This window comes from Girardinichthys multiradiatus, chromosome 12, assembly GCF_021462225.1.
Source record: "Girardinichthys multiradiatus isolate DD_20200921_A chromosome 12, DD_fGirMul_XY1, whole genome shotgun sequence".
NCBI classification, from domain to species: Eukaryota; Metazoa; Chordata; class Actinopteri; order Cyprinodontiformes; family Goodeidae; genus Girardinichthys; species Girardinichthys multiradiatus.
Genome location: NC_061805.1, coordinates 14,668,026 through 14,691,935, shown reverse-complemented (window position 1 = coordinate 14,691,935; position 23,910 = coordinate 14,668,026). Strand labels below are relative to the sequence as shown.

At 39.4% G+C, this 23,910-nt stretch overlaps 1 protein-coding gene and 2 long non-coding RNA genes across 3 annotated transcripts; 1 reads left to right on the top strand and 2 right to left on the bottom strand.

The window, feature by feature from the left end:
- Positions 1–393: 393 nt before the first annotated feature.
- lgi3 (leucine-rich repeat LGI family, member 3) lies at positions 394–9,270 on the bottom strand. Its single transcript, XM_047380325.1, has 9 exons — positions 8,819–9,270; positions 7,968–8,039; positions 6,954–7,025; positions 5,630–5,701; positions 4,695–4,766; positions 4,367–4,536; positions 4,102–4,266; positions 3,917–4,007; positions 394–1,661 (listed from the first exon to the last, which is right to left on the bottom strand). Exons 1-9 carry the CDS (start codon positions 9,019–9,021, stop codon positions 932–934), a joined length of 1,647 nt encoding a protein of 548 aa, XP_047236281.1. The 5' UTR covers positions 9,022–9,270; the 3' UTR covers positions 394–931.
- LOC124877251 lies at positions 8,963–19,780 on the top strand. The gene is made up of 3 exons (XR_007040480.1): positions 8,963–9,096; positions 14,673–14,728; positions 19,719–19,780. It is a non-coding gene; the product is annotated as an uncharacterized LOC124877251 (long non-coding RNA).
- On the bottom strand, positions 18,991–21,971 carry LOC124877252. The gene is made up of 2 exons (XR_007040481.1): positions 21,453–21,971; positions 18,991–20,156 (listed from the first exon to the last, which is right to left on the bottom strand). It is a non-coding gene; the product is annotated as an uncharacterized LOC124877252 (long non-coding RNA).
- Between the last annotated feature and the right edge of the window lie 1,939 nt (positions 21,972–23,910).

Here is a 23,910-nt window from a genome sequence, read left to right as displayed (position 1 = left end):
ATATGGTTATATATACAAAACATAACATTATTTAATACAAATGAGCTGTCCTGATTAAATCTGTGATCTATATCATTGTATCTCTGATTAATCCTTAAAAATTGCAGAACAGGTCCAGCTACAAAACAGCAGGCAAGAGGGCCCTGCAGAGGATAGTGAGGCAGCTGGAAAGGTTAGTGGAGTGTCCCTATAATCTTTGTGCAGGATGTTCTTCAGAACTGCTCCAGGAACTGGGCTCTGATCATCGTCAGAGACACCTCACAGCCTCTCTCCGAAATGTGGATTAGCAGTCTTGCAACATCAAAAGCAGAAATACAAAGCTGTTAAGATGTTAAACAGTCACAAAGACTCTCCACTTCATAAACATTTTTTACACCAGTCTGTGGAAAGATCTCTAGCAAACATCTTGTTTTATTGTGAGCTATTTGGATTACAATGAATGATGTCAATAAATTTATTTTATTTCATTTAGTCCAAAAACAGATTAATGTTGATTATACAAATAAGGATAAGAGCTGTAAGTGTGTTTAGGTTAAGCTTGTTTTATATACAGCAAAATGATCTTAAGTTCACCATTGTACAAAACGTGTATAGTTTTCTTCATTCAATATCCAGTATAATAATTCATATAATTCTGATATGTACATGCATGTTATTTAGATATTAGTTAAATACAACAAAATCGAATAAAAACAGTAATGCTCTATTTAAAATTTCTTTGAACAGAACAGTGATTCAACAGTTCCACAACTCTAATATTGACTAACACATTATTTCCATTAGCTTTTAAGTAATAGCGCAAAAATTCATAAACAATTAGTTGGTTTACTCAAGACCTCGGAGGAAACAGCAGATTTTCAGTTACATGGCTTCAACATTTTTGCAGTCTTATTGGCACATTTTTTAATTAGAAGGTGAACACCTTTGTTGCTCATTTGGCGCTGAGATCCACCACCAGGTGCTGGTAGGCGAGGGTGTTGCCTTTGAAGCTGGCGGCCAGCAGAATGTCCTTGTTGTTGACCGATACCAAGCTGAATCCCCTTGGGGCCCTCATGTTGAGCTCCTGGAAGGGTTGGAAGCGCTGAGTGAGGTCGTCCCACAGGTACACTCTGGAGAAGGAGAAATCGCTTCCCAGGATGAGGTACTGGCGAGGGCCCACGATGAAGGGATACACCACCATCGACCCCCGAGAGGGCAGAGTCTGGATCTCCATGAACCGCTGTCCCTCCCACCGCAAGATCTTAGAGTCACCAATGAAGCGCGTGAGGCAGAGGTAGAGGACTTTCCTTACCCAGAAGTGCTTTACCATCTGCACGTCTGCAGGCTCTTTAATTATGGAATGGAAAGCAAACTGCTTCTGGCTTCGGTCCCACTGGTAAATCACTGGTGGCTGAGAGGCGCTGGATAGGATGAGATGAGGCTTCCCCCCAACATCAATGAACTCCACATGAGTGTCCCGGTGCCAGGGATGGAGGGACTGATGGGAGTAGAACCCGTTGTTGTTCCAACGATAGATGCTGGTGGAACCCGCCTTGGAGCTGTCTGCCACAACAAAATACCACTCTCCGTCTAGCAGGAAGGTGTCCACAAAGTTGGGTTTCCTCACCCGATTGGTGTCAATGTCTTGGATCTTTATAAAGCGCTGTGGGCCCTCCTCCCACCTGTATTAAAAGAAAGGCTGTTAGGATATTCCCAAAGTTATTGGGGTTAGAACAATTATGTTGCTTTCTGTTCCGCTCTTTGCTGCCTTGGGCAGGAAGAGCCTGAACAAGCAGGTTAGGACGGCCAGCTCTGAAGTGGGCTGTCCACTTGACTCTGTGGAGGTGGTGGGTGAGAGGAGGATGTTAGCTAAGCTCACATCCATCATGGACATAACCTCTAACCCACTGCACCGGACTGTAGAGGAGCTGAGCAGCTCCTTCAGTGGCCGACTGAGGCACCCTCATTGCAGGAAAGGGCGCTACTTGAGGTCTTACATCCATACCCCTGTCAGACTGTTCAATTCTACTGTATAATGTTAAGGAAATAATACATTCTAACCAAAATTATTTCTCACAGGATCAGAGCTACACACTGGTGTTGTGAGTATTGGGCCCGCAGCACTTAAAAATTACAATAAGTTAATTATCATTAATAATTGATAATTATTAACCAAAACCACTCTAAATGTCACTGCGCTATCAACCATTTTACCAAATGGTGTGGAACACTAACCTTATTTTGACAGATAATCACTTTTACACAAAATAAACACAAACACTGTCAAAAATAAGGATGCCTACTGAGTTGAGATGGAGATCAAACCAACAGTTTATGGACAAAAGTGGGAATAAAACAACAATTTGGGTTGACTTGGAAAATGGAGCAGAATTAATAAATGCTGAAATCTTCTTTGGTTCTTTGATGCATATCGATAGCGGCTGTCAGCAGATAGAAAGGTAGAACCAGGCCAGTACAGACGCGACAAAGCACCTAACGACCGGACTCCTTAGCCACTAACAGCTGATAGCAAACTAGTCAAAAATAAACGCTGAGGTGGGGACTAAGTGGGGAAACAAAAAGGGCCATAAAAGGTGAGACAATTGAATGATCAGAAATCAACAGGAGCCTCACACAGCAGCTTCAGTCTGCTTTGAATGAAAACCTCAATAGTCCAACTTTAACTTCACTGAGTCGGCACTCGGTTGATTAAAAACCTGGTGGCATTCAAAAACTCACATCCATTCACTAAAGCCACTTAATCCCTATGTGGTCATTGGGAGTTTGGATCTATCTCTAGCAGTCATTGGGCAAGAGATGAGGTACACGTTGCAAGACAGAGACAAACAAGAAAAACAACCATGCACACACATTCAGACCAAAGGGCAATTTTCTAGAGACCAATTAACCTCTAGAAAAGAGCTCACATAAGGAAGTTTTCCATAAATTTCTTCATGTTACAACCGCAAACTTGGAATTGTATGTGATAAATTAAGACAAAGGAAGAAAAAAGGATATGTAATTTTCTATTTTTTTAGCAAATAAAAGTCTATGGTTTTATTTATAAAACAGCATAGGCTTTATATATCATAAACCTTATAGCATAATTCCCCACATAAGTCATATTTAGGCCAATATGACTTATGTGGGGAATTATGCTGTGAGGCTAATGATAGCTCTCAGAGCACTGTTCAAACGATGGCCTAATAATGGAAAGACTACAGAACTGCAAACCTACCAAGTCATGATTGTCCACCTAAATGACAGGCCAGGCAAGAAGAGCAATTATCTTAGAAGCAACCAAAGGTCCAGTGGTAACTCTGGAGGAGCTACAGAGATCCACAGCTCAACTATTAGTCACATACTCCACAAATTTAGCCTGTATGGTATAGTGGATAGAATAATGCCACTGTTGAAAAAAAAAAAGCCACAAGATCTCCCAAACATCTGGAAGACCATGAGGAAGAACATGCTTTGTTCAGATGTAACCAAAATTTGAATTGCCTACTTTATTTGGCAAAAAAACTGAAACTACACATCACCCTGAACACATCATCACAAATCTACTCTGCACACCCAGAACCAAACATGGAGAAGCAGCTTTTAGTTCTTATGCTCCACTAATCTGGAATAAACTCCCAGAAAACTGTAAAAGCGCCGAAACCCTAAGTTGCTTTAAATCAAGACTTATTTGTTTAGAGTGGCCTTTGACTGTGCCATCTAAACATTATTAGTTACGTTTTCAGTCCAATTTTCCTTTCATTTTCTTATCCATCATTCTATTCTCTTAATTTTTTTAATTACCTCTGTAGTTTGATTTTCTGTATCATTGTAATGTTTTTCCTTATGTACAGCGCCTTGAGTGCCTTGTTGCTGAAAAGCACTTTATAAATAAACTTGACTTGACTTAAATATGGAATTAGATTACAAGCCTTACTTGTATATGTGAGATCCTCCAAAAAGTTGAGCCACAACCATGTAAAGAGTGTTGCTTATCACCACAGGTTTGCAGTACACAGCCGAGCGAGCTTTAGGAGAGACACACAGGAGCCAAAAGCATTAGGTTTTCATTATTTGCCAAACCCAGCATACTGGTTATTAGTTTCACAATCAAAAACTTACAGGTGATATTATGAAATGTTCTGAAGATCATCTCAACATGATCCCATATATACAGGGTACAGAATCCTGAATCAGGTTGAGCAAAGGCAACAAACTGATCTCCACTGAACTCATAGGACTCCACTGACACAGAGTGGAAAGGGAAGGTTTCATATACAGCAAAGTCTGTTGGATGAGAGACCAGAGTGAGAACACATACAAACCCCAGCATCGCCTTGAGCAAACTGATGTAGACAGATAAGGTTCGTTTGGGAAAAAAAGAAACCTGCTGTGATACAGTTGAAATCCCGTGGGGTGAGATCACGGATTCTGCGACCCTGAAATTCAAAGGGGCTGGCACAGTAGATGGCTGGAACCGAAGTGTTGGTCTTCTCCATCCAGTCGACCAGCCACTTGATCTTACAGTCGCAGCGGAACGAGTTCCCACGCAAGTCTCTGAATGATAGAGAGGGGGAAAAAAAACAAATATATCTCTTTAGATCTCAAACATAAATCATCTGAACACCATTTACAGTAATTATCCTACCTTCAGCAGTTACTCGGAGAAACAGACTGTTCTGTTTAAAATGTTCAGCATAGAGTTGCAAACTTACAAATCTGTGAGGATGTCTAGATGTTTGAAGAGATCTCTAGGCAGCTGCTGCAGGTTGTTATTGGAGAGGGATCTGCAAAATGAGAGTTATCCTTGTTATGGATCCATGCATCATCTGTATAGATCCAAATGTTTACAGAAAAATTAGCTGGTGACAGGAATCCGAAGATGATCAATTAAGTGCTTACAGATTATGCTAACAACAGCAATCTTAGATCTGAATAATGTTACTGAGTGAAGAAGACTCAAATTTTTAATTTTGAGAACGGTGTTCAAGGTGAAGTCAGAGGAAGTACAGGGAATTGGGAAAACAGTATTTTCTGTGAAAGCTTGAGACATATCATTTTTTTTCTGACTGCAAGAGAAAGCAAGACTTTTAGCAGATAACAGGAAGGCTGAGCGTATTGCAGCAAAGGTCCTCTGTTTTATCCTTTTGATCTTTTATTGTTGGTCTCTCATGAAACATGCTCACTGCTCTGTCTACAATAAAGCTACCTAAGAAGCTGAATCAAACAATCCACTATCTCGACGCAGAAAAAGAATCCTCCAACAACAAAATCGCTGGATCGTAGTGCAGCATGGTCCCCGCAGTGGGGCTTCTATATGGGGAAAAGCGAACACATACTGTATCGGTGTATATAGACAGGTTGCTAGGAGTGTTGAGACACGTTCTTCAACCTGAGTTTAAATGTAGAATGTATTTGTCAAGTTGCCGTGAATTACTGATATCCATCTCAACAGCGCTATCGGTCTTTTAAACATAACCATAAAGCATTAACTATGCAACATGTACTGCTGTGTTCAAGACAAAACTTATTTAAATAGACCCGTATTACCAAACGTTACAGTATTCAAAACTTTCAAAGAAACAGAGGTTAGAAGTTGATCAGTGCATCTCTACTGTATATATAGTTTAGTTTAGTTTAAAATACTCACAGATGAGTGAGAGATTTGATTCCTCTGAAGGTATACTTGGACAGGTCCTGGATGTCATTGTTCTCAATGAATCTGTGATGGGAACAAATCAATCACATTAAGATAACCTTTGTTATCAGGACAGCATTGCAGAAAGTCATCTTCGTTGGCTAGGTCGTTGTCAGTGTTCAGTACTATAAAAGTATGTCAGAAACAAGTAAAGGATTTCAGGTCTGATTGTATCTTTTGAAAATTTGATTTACAGTCAAATAGTGAAATGAAAACACAACCAGCAAGTCCTGCCAATGGTTAGATGGCCACATCGTTTGAACCTGTACTGTCTCTGTTTTTTCTATAAAAGTTGAAAGTGATGAAGTGAAAACTCCCTGGAGGTGTCTGGATATGATTATATGACTTAATTAGCATTCTCAGCAGGTAGGTCGCAGTGAGGATGAGGCCTGCAAGCTGGGCTGCAGTCAAAGCCATGCAGCCAGCAGCCTTCCCACTCTGAGTCATCAATTAAAGAAAGCACATCAATTCACTTGTAGGCATATTCAGCTTTTTTCACACTGCAGGGGCTAAGAGCTCACTGTCAGAGAGGATTTATTTTCAATTTCACTTCTGGCTCTGTTTTTCAGCATTGCAGAGCTTCTCCACTCAGATCTTACTGTGGAGGTTAAATTTATTAGTAATGGCAAAATACCACAATGAATTCTGCTGAAAATAAAAGCATTGCATAATGCTATAACAATGGCACAAGATTTGCCTGTGCACCCTCGTGTAACTTTCACAGTACAGATAAGGTTTAAATATAAACTAGTGGCAATTGCTAAAACACCTGGCAAGAGTGGTTTACACTGGAATTACTCTGCATTTTAGCTCAGGAATGTGTGGCTTATGTTTAACTGAATCATTCAGTGATAATACTAGATCAAGATATTGCATGTTGCAGAGGGCAAGCTGTGGAATATAATGAATATATGGCAGTTTGCACATAAATTGCGCCATGGGCAAGCACCCAACATTCATACTGGAATTATCTGAGAGTCTGGGGCTGGATGACATACAGTGTAATTCTGTAAAAAGCACATCTGCTATGCTCAGAGCAAACATGGAGCACCAGTTGACCTTCATCATACATAAAAGCAATAGAAACTTGCTCAGCCCACAACTAACACTTTTGGACTTTAGTCCATTTTGTCTTGTATGTGTGAGTTTAACCCTAATGTTGTATAAAGGAAATGTATTATTGTAAGTAATGCTCAAAAATTAAAAGGGAACAGTAATATAAGACTTAGAAAAGATTTAAAGATCAAAAATATTGTGGATTCAGTGACACACTCACAAGTACTGCAGGTGAGACAGACCAGCAAAAGCATCGTCAGCAATCTTCGTGAATGTGTTGGAGTTCAACAGCCTGTTGAAAGTAGAACAAAATGTAGAATTGACTTTGCAAAGTATTCCAAAGCTTTCAACTGTTTTCATTTTTTGACGTTACGACTGCAAACTTTTTATAAAATGTGACAGACCAACACAAAGTAGCGTATTATGGTGAAGTGGAAGGAAAATTATTGAAAGGTCTGTGCATCCATATTTATTCCATCTGAGTCAATGCTTTTAATAACCTCCATTTGCTGGTTTGTGGTATACAAACACACTCCTTCCATTTGGGGAGGTTGGAACAGTGACTTGTCTGTTTAGTCCTTGGTCTTCATGATGCTGTTGTTCTCTAATCTTCTCCAACAAATCTCTGCAGCCTTGACAGAACACAACATTCATACTGGACTTTTTTTTTTTACTTATTAGGTGCCTTCTGAAGCACTAGATTTGAGCTTTTTTCCTTGTTTGTATAAAAGTTGAAAATCATTCTTAATTCCCTTCTTAACCATACTTTATTTATGTTGGTCTATCATATAAAATTCACAAAAAATACATTGAAGTTTGGGCTTGTAAAGTGACATAAAGTGAAAAGATTCAAGGGGTATGAATCATTTCAGGACAACACATATACACACAGATCTGCACGCATACAAACACACCCTTGATTGCATCTGAGGAGACAAGCAATCCTTTGTGTTGCAAAGCTGAACTGAAGGGAGTCAGTCATTGGCAAAGACACTGATACTGAGCCACTTCACCCTTATTACTGCTATGTCACCACTGCTTTCAATAAGCATTCATCTGGAGTAGAGTGGCTGAAGTCTCCTCATTGTCACTGCTAAACAGAACATGTCTGGATGAATACATACCTGCAATATGAAATGCTACAGAGCTGCACTTAAATAACAAACCTCATTAAACTGATTGTGTGATATCTGCTGCTGTAATAGTGTTGAGTTTTGGGTGCTGGAGCACTCACAGGAACTGCAGCAGGTGAAAGTGCGAGAAAGCTCCCTCTGGGATCATTGTGAAGGCTGCGTTCACCATCGTCCTGTTCAGACAAAAAACGTCAGATCACATTTGAAAAGGACCTTAGATGAGCAATGTGAAAGCTCTAAAACACCACAGCACGTGTTTAAGAGTGGGAAACCTCTTATCCTCCTCTCCATGGCAACTAAGTCATTTTCAGTCCATCTAAAGTATATCTCCTCTGAAAAACTACCAGTGTAAATTTCAGAGAAACTTTCCAAACTAGGACACAATACTTCCATCTCCACTCTCTCCTCCGTTATCAAATCAGGACATCCTCAGCCTGTGCTCTTGTTTTCCTATTAAGCTGACTATTCAATCCACAGGTGATGGAGGCTAAGATGGAAAGTAGTGCCCCATAACCTCATCAGTAAAACAAAACCCTACCTTCATCATTTGTGCTTTAATTTTCTGAAAGTTTCTCTGTGCACTCTCTGAGATTAGATCTCTTAGAGGAAATATGTCATTTCAATGAGCATGGGAATCTATTGTTAGTATTCCTCTCTGGGGCAGTACAGGATTGTTCTCCCTCATCTATTTTTGGAATATAGCAGAAAAATCATGTTTTATTTTTATTATTACTGTTTTGCTGGAAAGCTAAAACGATCTACAACTAGATGATAGGGGAAGGAAAGTCAGCTTTGTGCACTTTATATGTCATTAGAACACAGCCAAGACAGCTGTGCATCATTACATTACTGTGGGTGACATCAGTGATGTAGCCATCTGTACCAGCCTGCATGCTGCCGAGGCTTCATGCAGGTAAAAAAAAGGATGCTTTTTGTTGAATTCTCAACTCACAGAGAGATGATTCCAGGGGGGAAGCTCTTGGGGATGGTCTTAGTGTCCACGCAGAAAGCACTGTCTTTGGTGCAGGAGCAGCTTGCAGGACAGCGAGGTACCTTTGGGGCTCTCCTGGTATACGATTCCCCCGGCAGGTAGAGACACAGACACAAAACCAACATAAAGATCAGCCTCGTCCATCTCGGTCCGAGCTCCAGCATCCCGGTGGAAAAGAAATGAAACGGCGACTGAGTGCGTGAGCTTCTTGATGTTCCTCCTCAGAGGCAGCAGGCTGGGTGAGTAGCGACACAAAGCCTATCTACGTGCAGCGCAGTTCTGGTAAAACTGAGCGCAGAGCTCTGAGAGACAGTGTGAGAGGGAGAGGAAGGGAGTGAAGAGGGGGAGGAAGGGTTCTTCAGTATCTCCTCAGTGGGTGTGCGTGATTTGCAGGTTCCCTGGTTCTGATTGTGCATTGCTGCTCCCAGAATGTGCTCTGACAGAGTGATGAGCTAAGGTGCCCTCTTCTTATCAGGACCTGTAGGTAATCAATTATTTACTTTTACAGATGCAGAAAAGCTCATATGGTGAGAAGGAATAACCTCAGAAATTCTGCTCCTCTGTGCACATCTGGATTAAAACCAATGATGCAAAGAAAATATATGTGCAGTATACATGTGTCAGTTGCTCAATGTGTGGGAGTTTTGGCAGTTTATGAAATTTAAACATTGTTTAGATTATTTGAAGGCATCCATGTAGACAAAAAACACCCACTTTCAACAGAATCAGTACCATTACCCTCAAGTTGAACAAGTATTTAAAAAAAATGAAATCTTACAGTATCTGTATGTTATAATCCACATTTATTGTGTTCATTCTCTTTGTTAATCTTTGGTCAGATTCATAAGCAAATACCAAATTAAATGTTTCACTCCTTTTTTTTCTTTATTTTTCCTTCAGAGCAGCAGAGACTTGATTGTAATCAAGTGTCTTGGACAACATTTCCTCAGGCTTTTTGAACATCTTTCAAATTTTCAGTTGGCTTTGGCTGCTTTTTCTAACTAAAAAAATCTAAAAAGTGTGGTGTGCATTTGTTTTCACTCCCTTTACTGTAAGACCCCTAAATAAAATGAATTACAGAACGTTTTCTTTGGAAGTCCCTTAATGAGTAAACAGTTCCATCACAAAAATCAATAAACTTGTAAAAGAAGCAAGCAAAAGGCAGCCAAGAAAACAGCCAAAGGTTTTAAAGGGCTAGCATGTTTTATCTGGAAGGCTGAACTCTGGCATCAGTGCGTAACACAATTTTCCACCCAAGCTGAAGACCATGCTACTTTAGGAGTATCATAGTCCATAGTCTTCAGCTTAAATTGGGGTAAATTTGTGCAGCAATTTTACACAGCGGGAATGGGTAATCTAGAGAACTGTAGTCTATAGCTTGAAGACCTAACAATCTGGGACTTTTGGGGGGATTTAAAAGCGTGCTCTCAAATGCACAGTATTCCTTTTATGACCCACAATGACAAATAATCGCTTGTGAAGAAAAACTATAACTTGAAATACTAAAATACTGGCAGCCTGGCAGCCAGCCTGCAACACACACCCAGGGCTCCTGTGTAAATGATTTTTAATGTAAATGACTCATTCCATCCGTTTTCTGTGTTGCCATAAGCAACCACACATCCATTTAATTCATTCTTGTTAAAAACGTTTGGGTATTTTTCAAGAAAACACACCATGACAAATGTACAACGAAGGTCCATCAGCCACTGCAGATCCATATAACAACAAAACCCATCTAAGGTGCTCACTTCCCATATTTAACAGCTGTGTAACTAAAGAGGCTAGTGTGTTACCAAAACTTGTTTTTAAAATGGTTTATATGCTTTGAAATACAATGGAAAAACTTACTATGATTTATTTATGTTTCATACTTTCAGTATTTGTAGGTTTTATGGCCATGAAATGTGTGAACTATGAGATGACTTGCCCCCCAGAGTTAAAGGGAAGATGGATGGAGCTAAATACAAGGCAAACATGGAAGAAAACCTTTTAGAGCCTAGGGAAGACTTAAGACTGGGGCAGAGGTTCACCGGCATGTATATACACTGCTCAAAAAAATAAAGGGAACACTCAAATAACACATCCTAGATCTGAATGAATGAAATATTCTCATTGAATACTTTGTTCTGTACAAAGTTGAATGTGCTGACAACAAAATCACACAAAAATCATCAATGGAAATCAAATTTATTAACCAATGGAGGCCTGGATTTGGAGTCACACATAAAATTAAAGTGGAAAAACACACTACAGGCTGATCCAATTTTGATGTAATGTCCTTAAAACAAGTCAAAATGAGGCTCAGTATTGTGTGTGGCCTCCATGTGTCTGTATGACCTCCCTACAACACCTGGGCATGCTCCTGATGAGACGGCGGATGGTCTCCTGAGGGATCTCCTCACAGACCTGGACTAAAGCATCCGTCAACTCCTTGTCAGTCTGTGGTGCAACGTGATGTTGGTGGATGGAGTGAGACATGATGTCCCAGATGTGCTCAATTGGATTCAGGTCTGGGGAACGGGTGGGCCAGTCCATAGCTTCAATGTCTTCATCTTGCAGGAACTGCTGACACACTCCAGCCACATGAGGTCTAGTATTTTCCTGCATTAGGAGGAACCCAGGGCCAATCACACCAGCATATGGTCTCACAAGGGGTCTGAGGATCTCATCTCGGTACCTAATGGCAGTCAGGCTACCTCTGGCGAGGGCTGTGCTGGCCTCCAAAGAAATGCCACCCCACACCATTACTGACCCACTGCCAAACCGGTCACGCCAAAGATTTCCCCCTGTTGTCTATTCCATTTGCACAACATCATGTGAAATTGATCATCAATCAGTGTTGCTTCCTAAGTGGACAGTTTGATTTTACAGAAGTTTGATTTACTTGGAGTTATTTTGTGTTGTTTAAGTGTTCCCTTTATTTTTTTGAGCAGTGTATATATACAGTGCCTTGTGAAAGTATTCGGCCCCCTTGAACTTTTCAACCTCTTGCCACATTTCAGGCTTCAAACATAAAGATATAAAATTCAAATTTTTTGTGAAGAATCAACAACAAGTGGGACACAATCATGAAGTGGAATGAAATTTATTGGATGTGTTAAACTTGTTTAACAAATAAAAAACAGAAAAGTGGGGCGTGCAATATTATTCGGCCCCCTTGCGTTAATACTTTGTAGCGCCACCCTTTTGCTGCAATTACAGCTGCAAGTCGCTTGGGGCATGTCTCTATCAGTTTTGCACATCGAGAGACTCAATTTCTTGCCCATTCTTCCTTGCAAAACAGCTGGAGCTCAGTGAGGTTGGATGGCGAGCGTTCGTGAACAGTAGTCTTCAGCTCTTTCCACAGATTCTCGATTGGATTCAGGTCTGGACTTTGACTTGGCCATTCCAACACCTGGATACGTTTATTTGTGAACCATTCCATTGTAGATTTGGCTTTATGTTTTGGATCATTGTCTTGTTGGAAGATAAATCTCCGTCTCAGTCTCAGGTCTCTTACAGACTCCAGCAGGTTTTCTTCCAGAATGGTCCTGTATTTGGCCCCATCCATCTTCCCATCAATTTTGACCATCTTCTCTGTCCCTGCTGACGAAAAGCATCCCCAAACCATGATGCTGCCACCACCATGTTTGACAGTGGGGATGATGTGTTCAGGGTGATGAGCTGTGTTGCTTTTACTCCAAACATATCGTTTTGCAGTGTGGCCAAACAGTTGGATTTTGGTTTCATCTGACCAGAGCACCTTCTTCCACATGTTTGGTGTGTCTCCCAGGTGGCTTGTGGCAAACTTTAAACGAGACGTTTTAAGGATATCTTTGAGAAATGGCTTTCTTCTTGCCACTCTTCCATAAAGGCCAGATTTGTGCAGTGTACGACTGATTGTTGTCCTATGGACAGACTCTCCCACCTCAGCTGTAGATCTTTGCAGTTCATCCAGAGTGATCATGGGCCTCTTGGCTGCATCTCTGATCAGTCTTCTCTGTGTTCAAGATGAGAGTTTAGAGGGACGGTCGGGTCTTGGTAGATTTGCAGTGGTCTGATACTCCTTCCATTTCAATATGATTGCTTGCACAGTGCTCCTTGGAATGTTTAAAGCTTGGGAAATCTTTTTGTATCCAAATCCGGCTTTAAACTTCTCCACAACAGTATCTCAGACCTGCCTGGTGTGTTCCTTGGTCTTCATGATGCTCTCTGCGCTTTGAACAGAACCCTGAGACTATCACAGAGCAGGTGCATTTATACGGAGACTTGATTACACACAGGTGGATTCTATTTACCATCATCAGTCATTTGGGACAACATTGGATCATTCAGAGATCCTCACTGAACTTCTGGAATGAGTTTGCTGCACTGAAAGTAAAGGGGCCGAATAATATTGCACGTCCCACTTTTCAGTTTTGCATTTGTTAAAAAAGTTTGACACATCCAATAAATTTCATTCCACTTCACGATTGTGTCCCACATGTTGTTGATTCTTCACAAAAAATTAGAATTTTATATCTTTATGTTTGAAGCCTAAAATGTGGCAAGAGGTTGAAAAGTTCAAGGGGGCCGAACACTTTCGCAAGGCACTGTATATATATATTATATATATATATATATACAGGGGTTGGACAATGAAACTGAAACACCTGTCATTTTAGTGTGGGAGGTTTCATGGCTAAATTGGACCAGCCTGGTAGCCAGTCTTCATTGATTGCACATTGCACCAGTAAGAGCAGAGTGTGAAGGTTCAAATTAGCAGGGTAAGAGCACAGTTTTGCTCAAAATATTGAAATCCACACAACATTATGGGTAACATACCAGAGTCCATAGAGGACAAATTGTTGGTGCACGTCTTGCTGGCGCATCTGTGACCAAGACAGCAAGTCTTTGTGATGTATCAAGAGCCACGGTATCCAGGGTAATGTCAGCATACCACCAAGAAGGACGAACCACATCCAACAGGATTAACTGTGGACGCAAGAGGAAGATGTCTGAAAGAGATGTTCGGGTGCTAACCCGGATTGTATCCAAAAAACAGAAAACCACAGCTGCCCAAATCACGGCAGAATTAAATGTGCACCTCAACTCTCCTGTTTCCACCAGAACTGTCCGTCGGGAGCTCCACAGGGTCAATATACACGGCCAAACTGCTATAGCCAAACCTTTGGTCACTCATGCCAATGCCAAACGTCGGTTTCAATGGTGCAAGGAGCGCAAATCTTGGGCTGTGGACAATGTGAAACATGTATTGTTCTCTGATGAGTCCACCTTTACTGTTTTCCCCACATCCGGGAGAGTTACTCCCTCTGACCACTGTGCAGGACTTGTAAATGTCTTTCCCAAGATGAATTGACGCTGTATTGGCCGCAAAAGGAGGCCCTACACCATACTAATAAATTGTTGTGGTCTAAAACCAGGTGTTTCAGTTTCATTGTCCAACTCCTGTACATGTGTGTGTGTGACATGGTTGCATTATCCTGGTGGTATTAGCCATCAGACAATGGGTACAGTGTAGTGATAGAGGGGTGGACATGCTCATCAAAAATGTTCAGGTAGGCCTTGATGTTTAAATATTTGACATTAAAGGGCCTAAAGTGTGCAAAACAAATGTCCCGCATACCATTAAACCATGACAACCATCCTGAACCATTGATACAAACCAGAACAGATTCATGCTTAAATGTTGTTTTACCCTCCATTAGGGCCATACTCTGAATGTCACAGTTAATATTGAGACTTATCGAATAAGGTAATGTTTAATTCCAGTCTGCCATTGTTAGGTTTTGGTGAGTCTGTATTAACTGTATCCTCACTTTTCTGTTGCTAGCTGACAGGAGTGGCACCCTGTGTTGTCTTCTGCTGCATTTGTCCATCTGCTTGAAGGTAAGATGTGCTGTGAATTCAAAGATGGTGTTCTCCACACATTCGTCAGAATGAGTGATTATTTGAACTATTCATTCCTTCCTGTTATATCGATCCAGTCTGCCCATTCTCCCCTGACCTCTGATATCAACAGGGCATTTTTTTTTATCTACAAAGCTGCCAGTCACTGGATATTTTCTCTTTCTTCAGACCATTGCCGTAAACCTGAGAGATGGTTGTGTGTGAAAATCCAGTTGATCTGAAGTTTATGAGATACTCCTATTCTAATCCTGTTTGAATTTCAGCATGTCATCTCCATCATGTCGAAGTGCCTAAATGCATTGAGTTGTTGTCATGTGATTAGATGAATCTCTATTTGTGTGAAAAAGTATGTGATCAGGTGTACCTAATTAAGTGGACGGTAAATGTATATTCTAGAAGAATTCAAGCACTCTTGGGGGTCCACTGCTGATCTGGTTCGGCACAGTTTGTCTGTGCCTTGGAAGGGTCCGGTGATGTCATTAGAGATTAGAGCTGTCTATTTTGTTCTAACTTTAACACAGCACATGAGCATTAGGCCTGTAGAACTTGTAACAGAAGATAGACGCATTAGGTATTTAAAACCAGTTTTAAATGCTGACATGAGATGGAGCTGTTGCCTCTAAAATGAAGTCAGTGCAGGGGGAGGAACTGAATTGTGCAAGGAGCAAGTGAGCGGTGCCAGGCATTATTATTGTTCCAGCACAACGACTCTGTTGTGAGCAGCAAAGGAACCCTGCAACGTGCTGTCTCTGCTGCTCTCATAGGAACATGTGGTCTGAAACATGTGATCCAAACCAACTGGGTTTTGTTTACCAAAACCAAGAGAGACAGAATGCTTGATGTCATTTAAACCACTTGTCAGGGTATTATTAGATATTCATGTTCTGCATCAAACAAAAACCTTTTCCTCTCATATCAACACCTTTACACATTTAAATGTGAATATTTTTATTGTGTTGTGGGTGGCATCCCTGTGTGTTTTATTCATGCATCAGTTTCCTGTTTTCATTGTCTTTGTCCTTCAGTGCAGCGTGCTTGTACACGTCGCAGCTTCTTTTGTGCTTACTGTATGGGTGGATTTCTGTGACTTGGGCACAGCGAGAAGCAGTTAATGCCTGAGATTACTCATTGCAAAGCTCCACCCGAGCAAACCTCCGGTGAGAACCAGTATAATTGCATGGCACAGAGAGAGGAGCATGAAGCAGCAGCTGGAAACCCCAGCTTGCCCTGTGTGAAGCAGAAGGAATCTGAAATGCTGCTGAGATTAGACCACGAAATCTTCACTGTGCAGGCATGTTTCCTAAATAACAGTCTTTAGCTTTAAATACCGTCTTGGGAACTGTGCGTTGTGAAATAAATTGTTTATGGCATTAAGACATGAATAATTACATTCTCAGAAAGCTTTTTCATTTGCAGATTTTTGCTTTTTTCCAATACCTAGATGTGGTATCTGTTCAGATTTTTAAGTGGGGCTTTGTTGAGAGGTTATGAGTAGTCTTTATCTTATTTACAGCAGCTAACTCTCCTAGAGTCTTTACGTTGATGAAACAAATACTTTTAGAGGTAAGAGCAAGTTGGAGTAGGGCCAAGACAAAGACATAGCTATTACTGATTTGATCTAGTGACTGTAAAAATGCATTGGGAAAACCCCAAAATAATAAATAACAAGTGTATCACCCAAAGAACTTAAAACCCTATTAAGCTCTTTAGAGCTAAGAAATGAATCAAATCACAGCTTCACACGGGAATACAAAGGGCTTGTTTTTCTGTAATTAGTACCTGTTTAAAATCATGCCAGTTTTAAGCTGTTGATGTTACACTGAAAATGTTTTTTTTTCCCATATTGGAAAAGGAGATCATACAACACACAACCTTAATCAGTTTCAAAACTACAGACACATTTGTTTACAAGATTAATTTCCCTGTGGACTTTCTCAAAGAACACAGGGTCAAAATAATCTGCACAGGCTCAACTATACAAACTCCCATATTAACATTTTGGTAAATATCCCCTTAGCAAGCAGCTCGACCCGTTACTTTTCATGCCCATCAATAAGCTTGTGATATGCAGCATGGGTAGTTAATTCAAACTCTCTTTTTTGTGCATAGATCAAACTTTTAAGTAAAGTCCCATATTTTTTTATAGTGTTGACATCTTGATTTTGAGAAGATCATTCTTGAAGTCTAATGTTAACCTGCTTTATCCATTTCCAAAACCAGTTTTGATGTGCTTGAGATTATTGTGCTATTGGAACTGTCAATCATCTAAATTAAAGAGTCATCTAGCTGTTTCATTTAATTGTTGTTGAAGAATTTGGTGGCCGTCCTCCATCTTCATTGTTTCATCAGTACCACTGATAAGGAAACAGCTGGTACAGTGTTCTTTAAACTTAAAAGCTTCATATTGACTATTATACTCTATCTATTAATGTAACTGTAGCCAGTTACATTAATAGATAGAGTATAATAATAATAATTTTCTTTCTCCAAATGCCAATTAGCTTCCCCATGTAAGCAAATGCAAATTCCAACGTAGCTTGAAGGAGTCGGATTAGAGGTGATATTTTGGTCTTCTTCCAGACTTGGCAAAGTGGTGACACATCCAAATAACTTCTAGTTATGTACATTTGTTTGAACTGTTGATTTGGAATATCATCAAATGTTTTTACCAACTTGTGTAAATCTACAAATCTCTTTACATGTTTACTGATTTACTTGGATTTTAAAGTTTTTCTGAATATTTATTCCAATCAGTGCTAACATCTGCAGTCAGTCATGATCGAGAAGCTAACTGGGCTTTGGCTTGGCAAGTTAAAATACATTATACAGCCACCAGCCAAAGTTATTAAACCTTTAGATTAATGGATAAATAGATGTTTGAGTCTGTATGTATGAGTCTGACACAGTGTGGGTTAAAGAAAATACACAATAAAATCAAACTTGAGTTTTGCTGCAGTGTGGTTATGATATCAGAAGCAAACAAAACCTTCAAATGTCTTTTTAATCACTGAAGATTATTTTTCTAATCATTCCGCCAACAAGAGGATCACGGTGTTAGGTCGTTTTCAGTTATTACATCACGTCGTGAGCGATTTCTGTCCTTGTGTGTTCGCTACTTTGGTAAAGTTAGAAAGATATTCACAGATTCGGCTTTTCCGGATCAATAACTCATCAGCGGAACATTGCCTCTAGAAAACCAACACCTCTCTGCAACCACAGCAAGGCAGACAGTGAGCATTTTCCTCAAAACGAGCCTAACACCGCGCTGGGAGACTTGCATTGGCCTCTATGCAGAGATCGCTGCTCCTCAAAGGCGCAGGGACCGTCTGCAAATTGCAACACCAGAAAAATATGATGGAGAAATATTCAATAAAGTCGCCAAGGAGAGGTATATTGTCATTAAAATCATTGTATGTGTATGTGAGACATAGGGATAACCGCATCCTCTCCAGGGTGCGGTTATCCCTATGTCTCACGTTTTTCATACTACATTTCTTGGATTGGAAATTAATACTTAAAAAAATTGGAATTTCCCAAAGACTATAGCCTAAAGAGCCAAATATTCAGTAAAATATGCATAACATGGTCAATAACTTCACTATAGCATGTTGTAGTGCCAACAAACTCATAGCACACAGAGAGCACCTCATCTTAATCATACTACAACTCTTACTTTGGGAAAATGTGCTTAAATAGATTTTATGTCATTTTCTTTACCATTAAAATATGCATAAAATAGTCAATAACTTCACTAAAGCATGTTGTAGTGACAAAAACTCATAGCACATAGATTGCACCTCATCTTAATCATACTATAACTCTTACTTTAAGAAAATGTACTTCATTAGATTTTTTATGATTTCTTTACTCAAAATATGTATAAAATAGTTAATAACTTCACTATAGCATGTTGTAGTGCCAAAAACTCATAACACACAGAGAGCACCTTGTAATCTTAAGTACACTCACAAGTAGATCCACTTTTTCTGTTACTGAATGCTTAAACTTGACTTTATATAACTTAAAATGTTCCGACTATTGTAAATTTAAGTTGACTATACCTATACAAATTAAATGAATAACCAAAACCACTTGAGGCAATCACCTAATGCGAATAGTTTATGTACTACCGACTTTACCAAGGTTTACAGTAGTTCCATCTACAAAGAAAAAAACATAAAAGGCCACACAATATAGCATGCCCCCTAACATGCAATATTCATATTCTCAGACTGTTAATCTTTGAGTTTTAACAAATTTTATTTCACACACTCTCAAAAATAAATAATTCAGTATTTGGTTACAGTCAGCAAACGTGACCTAGAGACTCATGTTTGAGTCTCTAGGTCTGAATCTTTAGCCAGCCTTCATGGAGTCCACAGCCTCATTTGACCCTTGCAGAGGATCGACCACAAAAATCTGATTTTATGTATAGTAGATTCATAATACAGTAATAAATAAATTAACAATGTGTTATTTGTTATATTTTGAGGAGCAAAACAAGCAGTAACAGATATGAGAAGTCCCATTACAGTCCAGTTTTAAATGACCAAATTATACATTTTCTTCATGACTTGTAACCATAATTTTACTATAACTGTAAAACACTGTTTCTTAGATACATTTCAAAGTTGAGTTAACATTGATTTCACAAGTGTATGGTGTATTAATTCATACTATGTGTTTATATACCATTGTTGCATTGTTGTTTTTTGTTACTGTTTGAATATGATTGTTGTTCAGTGATATGCACCTTGTTCAAACAGTATCTCCATGCCCTTTCAAACCACATTTTTGTGGTCGATCCTCTGCAAGGGTCAAATGAGGCTGTGGACTCCATGAAGGCTGGCTAAAGACTTCAGAATTGTTTTTCAGTATTTTTAAAAACTGACATTTTACACCAACGTTTTTTACAGCAGAACAATACAAACCTTGGTAAGTCAAAATAAATTATGCTTGATTCCCGTAGACAGTACTTCAAGATGTGCCGGAATAGACTTGGCAAAGCAGACTGGGTTAACATCAAGTGACAGCCTGGGATGATAATCCATGGAGGTAATTATACACACCATTTTTTGATATTGTTGATAAATAAATATTTTACAGTGTGGGATCAAACATAATACATGTGCTTGTTAGCTTTTCATACAGACGGCCAAGATGATGGTGATTGAATTTCCCAACATACCAAAGTACTTCCACGTCAAATCATCTAAAAGGTGCATTAAAACACTCAGACAAGACATGGCAGAAGAAATTCTCAAAGGATCAGGCAATAAAATGTATTTATTCTGTAACTAATAATAATCATAGGTTATTTTATACTCTTTGTTTCTTTTAAGATTCAAGGTATATGTTCTGCTCCTTCTGTGGAAATGGGGACCTGCTCCATCCTGTCATTGCTGCCCTTTGGGTGAGACAAAAAGGTTTAATAGATTAATATAATCAATTTTAACTTAATAAACAACAATACGTTAACTGCAGTGCCTAACAATATTTTATTCTTTATGAATTTCTTCATATCAAAAGTTTTACAAAGATAAACATGTTTATACCCATGCTGTAGATACAATGTGAAACCTGTGAGCGATGGTTCCACACTGAATGCACTGAGATGACACCCCTTGGTACTGTGTGTTGTACAATAACTAGAGAGTCTCTAGGTCACGTTTGCTGACTGTAACCAAATACTGAATTATTTATGTTTGAGAGTGTGTGAAATAAAATGTGTTAAAACTCAAAGATTAACAGTCTGAGAATATGAATATTGCATGTTAGGGGGCATGCTATATTGTGTGGCCTTTATGTTTTTTTCTTTGTAGATGGAACTACTGTAAACCTTGGTAAAGTCGGTAGTACATAAACCATTTGCATTAGGTGATTGCCTCAAGTGGTTTTGGTTATTCATTTAATTTGTATAGGTATAGTCAACTTAAATTTACAATAGTCGGAACATTTTAAGTTATATAAAGTCAAGTTTAAGCATTCAGTAACAGAAAAAGTGGGTCTACTTGTGAGTGTACTTAAGATTACAATATTCCAAATGTATTATGAATCTACTATACATAAAATCATAGTTTAATTGAAAATACTAACTAGAACTGAGATATGTCATTCCAGTTTAATTCTTCTTTTGTCAGTGAGCAAGTTGGAGTAATGTGGAGCCTGCAGGCAATTCCCACTGCAGTCTCCCTCATCATAATGCAAGAAACAAGACAGAAAATGATTTTCAGGTGAACAGGATTTTGTGTGCAGCTGTAAGGGCTTCTTTAATATTGGGAGTTTTATTATTCATTGTGATTTTATTTTATGTCATATTGCATGAACAAGCTGTAAGACGTTTGTTGTGTGCTCATGTAATGGTGTCTGATCTCAGGTTGTGACACACTGCAAACAGTAAAGGAAAAGTTTAATATTATTTGGTTGTAATACAGAGTTATTATCAGTATAAGCAAGTCTGCATCAATAATGGCAATGTTATGTTTATTCAAAAGATTCAAGATGAGGTGCTCTCTGTGTGCTATGAGTTTGATGGCACTACAACATGCTTTAGTGAAGTTATAGCACTACTGAATATTTGGCTTTTTAGGCTATAGTCTTTGGGAAATTCCAATTTTTTTAAAGTATTAATTTCCAATCCAAGAAATGTAGTATGAAAAACGTGAGATCACATACACATACAATGATTTTAATGACAATATACCTCTCCTTGGCGACTTTATTGAATATTTCTCCATCATATTTTTCTGGTGTTGCAATTTGCAGACGGTCCCTGCGCCTTTGAGGAGCAGCGATCTCTGCATAGAGGCCAATGCAAGTCTCTCAGCGCGGTGTTAGGCTCGTTTTGAGGAAAATGCTCACTGTCTGCCTTGCTGTGGTTGCAGAGAGGTGTTGGTTTTCTAGAGGCAATGTTCCGCTGATGAGTTATTGATCCGGAAAAGCCGAATCTGTGAATATCTTTCTAACTTTACCGAAGTGTCGTCGCTACTCTACTTTCTATGCCCAAACTTGACAAAAACTGCACGAAAACACACTCCTCATACTCTGAGTTACGTGCGCTCGCACGCAGGTGCCAGGTGAAAACACGCTCCCGACAGCGGACAGAGCGCACAGAAAAACATGCCGCTAAAACCTGGGAAGCAGGCAAAAATAAAAGCGCCGAATTTCGTTTTGATGGCAGAACTTCCTCTCCTGCGAGCAGCAGCAGGGATAACTCCCCTCCTCCTGGTACATATGGCGAAGGAAAGAGTACACGAAATAGCCCAGGTGTTTCATGCCCTGCCCCTGACACGCAGCTAAAGTCCAGTCAGCATCGAATAAAAGGTTCTGGCTCTATAAGACTGAGCTTGTTATTAAATACATGGCTAGATGGCTGGCAGACAGAGAATAGATCAAGATTGTAAAATGGAAAGAGACAAAAACAAATAAAAGATGTGATGAAATAAAGAGAGAAAGATTGAGAAATAAGAAAGATGGAGAGACAGTTAAAACAGAAACAAAATAGATATAGAAATGATATATAAATACAGCAATTAGAAGATGAATAAAGAATATATTTGATTTTCTTTCCCTTAGTAATGTTCTGTTGAATATGTAGAGAGCTTAAACAGGCAGCAGTGAGGCGAACTATGGGCCCGGCCATTCTGTATTGTTTCCGGTTTCTTTATTGAATTCGGACTCCATTTTGTTATTTCTAGTTCTACATCAATAATACATAGACTATCTGAACCTGAACTTGAATATTTTAAACTGAAAGTAGATTCTTTAAAACACAGATTGAGACAACTGCTAAAATAGCAATGTGTGCTGCTGTAAACAAAGAAGAAATCAAATCCATATTTGGTGTGACCACCCTTTGCCTTCAAAACAGCATAAATTGTTCTAGGTAAATTGTTCTTACACACAGTTTTTGAAGGAACTTGGCTGGTAGGTTGTTCCAAACATCTTGCCTAAAACTAAAACTTTTGCACAGTCCTGGATATATATATATATATATATATATAAATACACATTTCTGTTTGCATGCCTTTAAACTTTATATAACTGCAACTTCCTTCAGTTTCAAGGCCACATCCTACACATTCGGATTAGAAGGCAAGCAGCTTCAAAAGTCTTCTTTATCAGTCTATTTTCATTTCTGTTTGGTTTTCATGGTTCAGCCCTCAGGCAGCACAGGATCCGTGAACAGAATAGGAAGGAAAAAATGTTTTACCTATGTTTCTTTAAGGGAATTTCCCACATGATTATTGGCATCGATGTTAAAACATGTACATGCATGTTATAGTACATCTGTACTCTAGATGCAGTGCAGCTGAAGACATCCATACATTATATCTGCACTCTCACTGAATCTCTGTACACAAAGTGATGGACAGAGGTGAAAAAGGGCACACAGATATTCAGGTAATCCTCAGGCTGTATATCAAAAACCCAATCTTTGTTTGTCTCTGGAGGCACACTTCGAGAAAGAAGCCGGTAAATCAGTTGGCCGAATCTGAGCACACGTTGACGTCAGACCTGGTGAGTCAGGAGCATCTAATGCACTCATATGTGACAGTGAATTTAATAAACGTAAGTGTTTATCTCAACACATCTATCATCCCTGATGAGTCTAATGTTAGCATACAGCTGTGTGGTTGGAAACATGCAAAAAAGCTTTGCAATTATTATCAAAGAAAATCTAGTTCCTTGCTATGCTCTGTAAGTGTGGCTCAGTCACAAGATGTCATGCCAGCCAATCCCATCCCAAGGCTCAATTCAATTATAGAGAGTACAAAGACATATGGCTCAGGGACAAATTATATGATTAGAGTCCTGTTGCTGTTTTAGATTCATACCCTCTCTCAGCTGGGCAATCACAGCACCAGGGCTGCAAGTTGAAACAACCAGCCCAGGAAGGGCTCCTTCAGTTGGGCTGCAGTGTCCTCAGGGGGCTATAAACAGCTTACTAAGCAATTGCTCACAATCACCATGTTATACTGTCACTGTCTCTCCAAATAAAACACAAGAAGGAATATAGCGAGACTGTTGCTGTTGATCAACAATCTGACATTTATAAGTAAAGAGGATAAGGAAAAGTCCTCTAAGCCAAAAGTCATGCAGTTATCTTGGTTTTCAGTCTGCACAATGCTGAGGAGCAACTGTGCTCCAAGCTATACCCC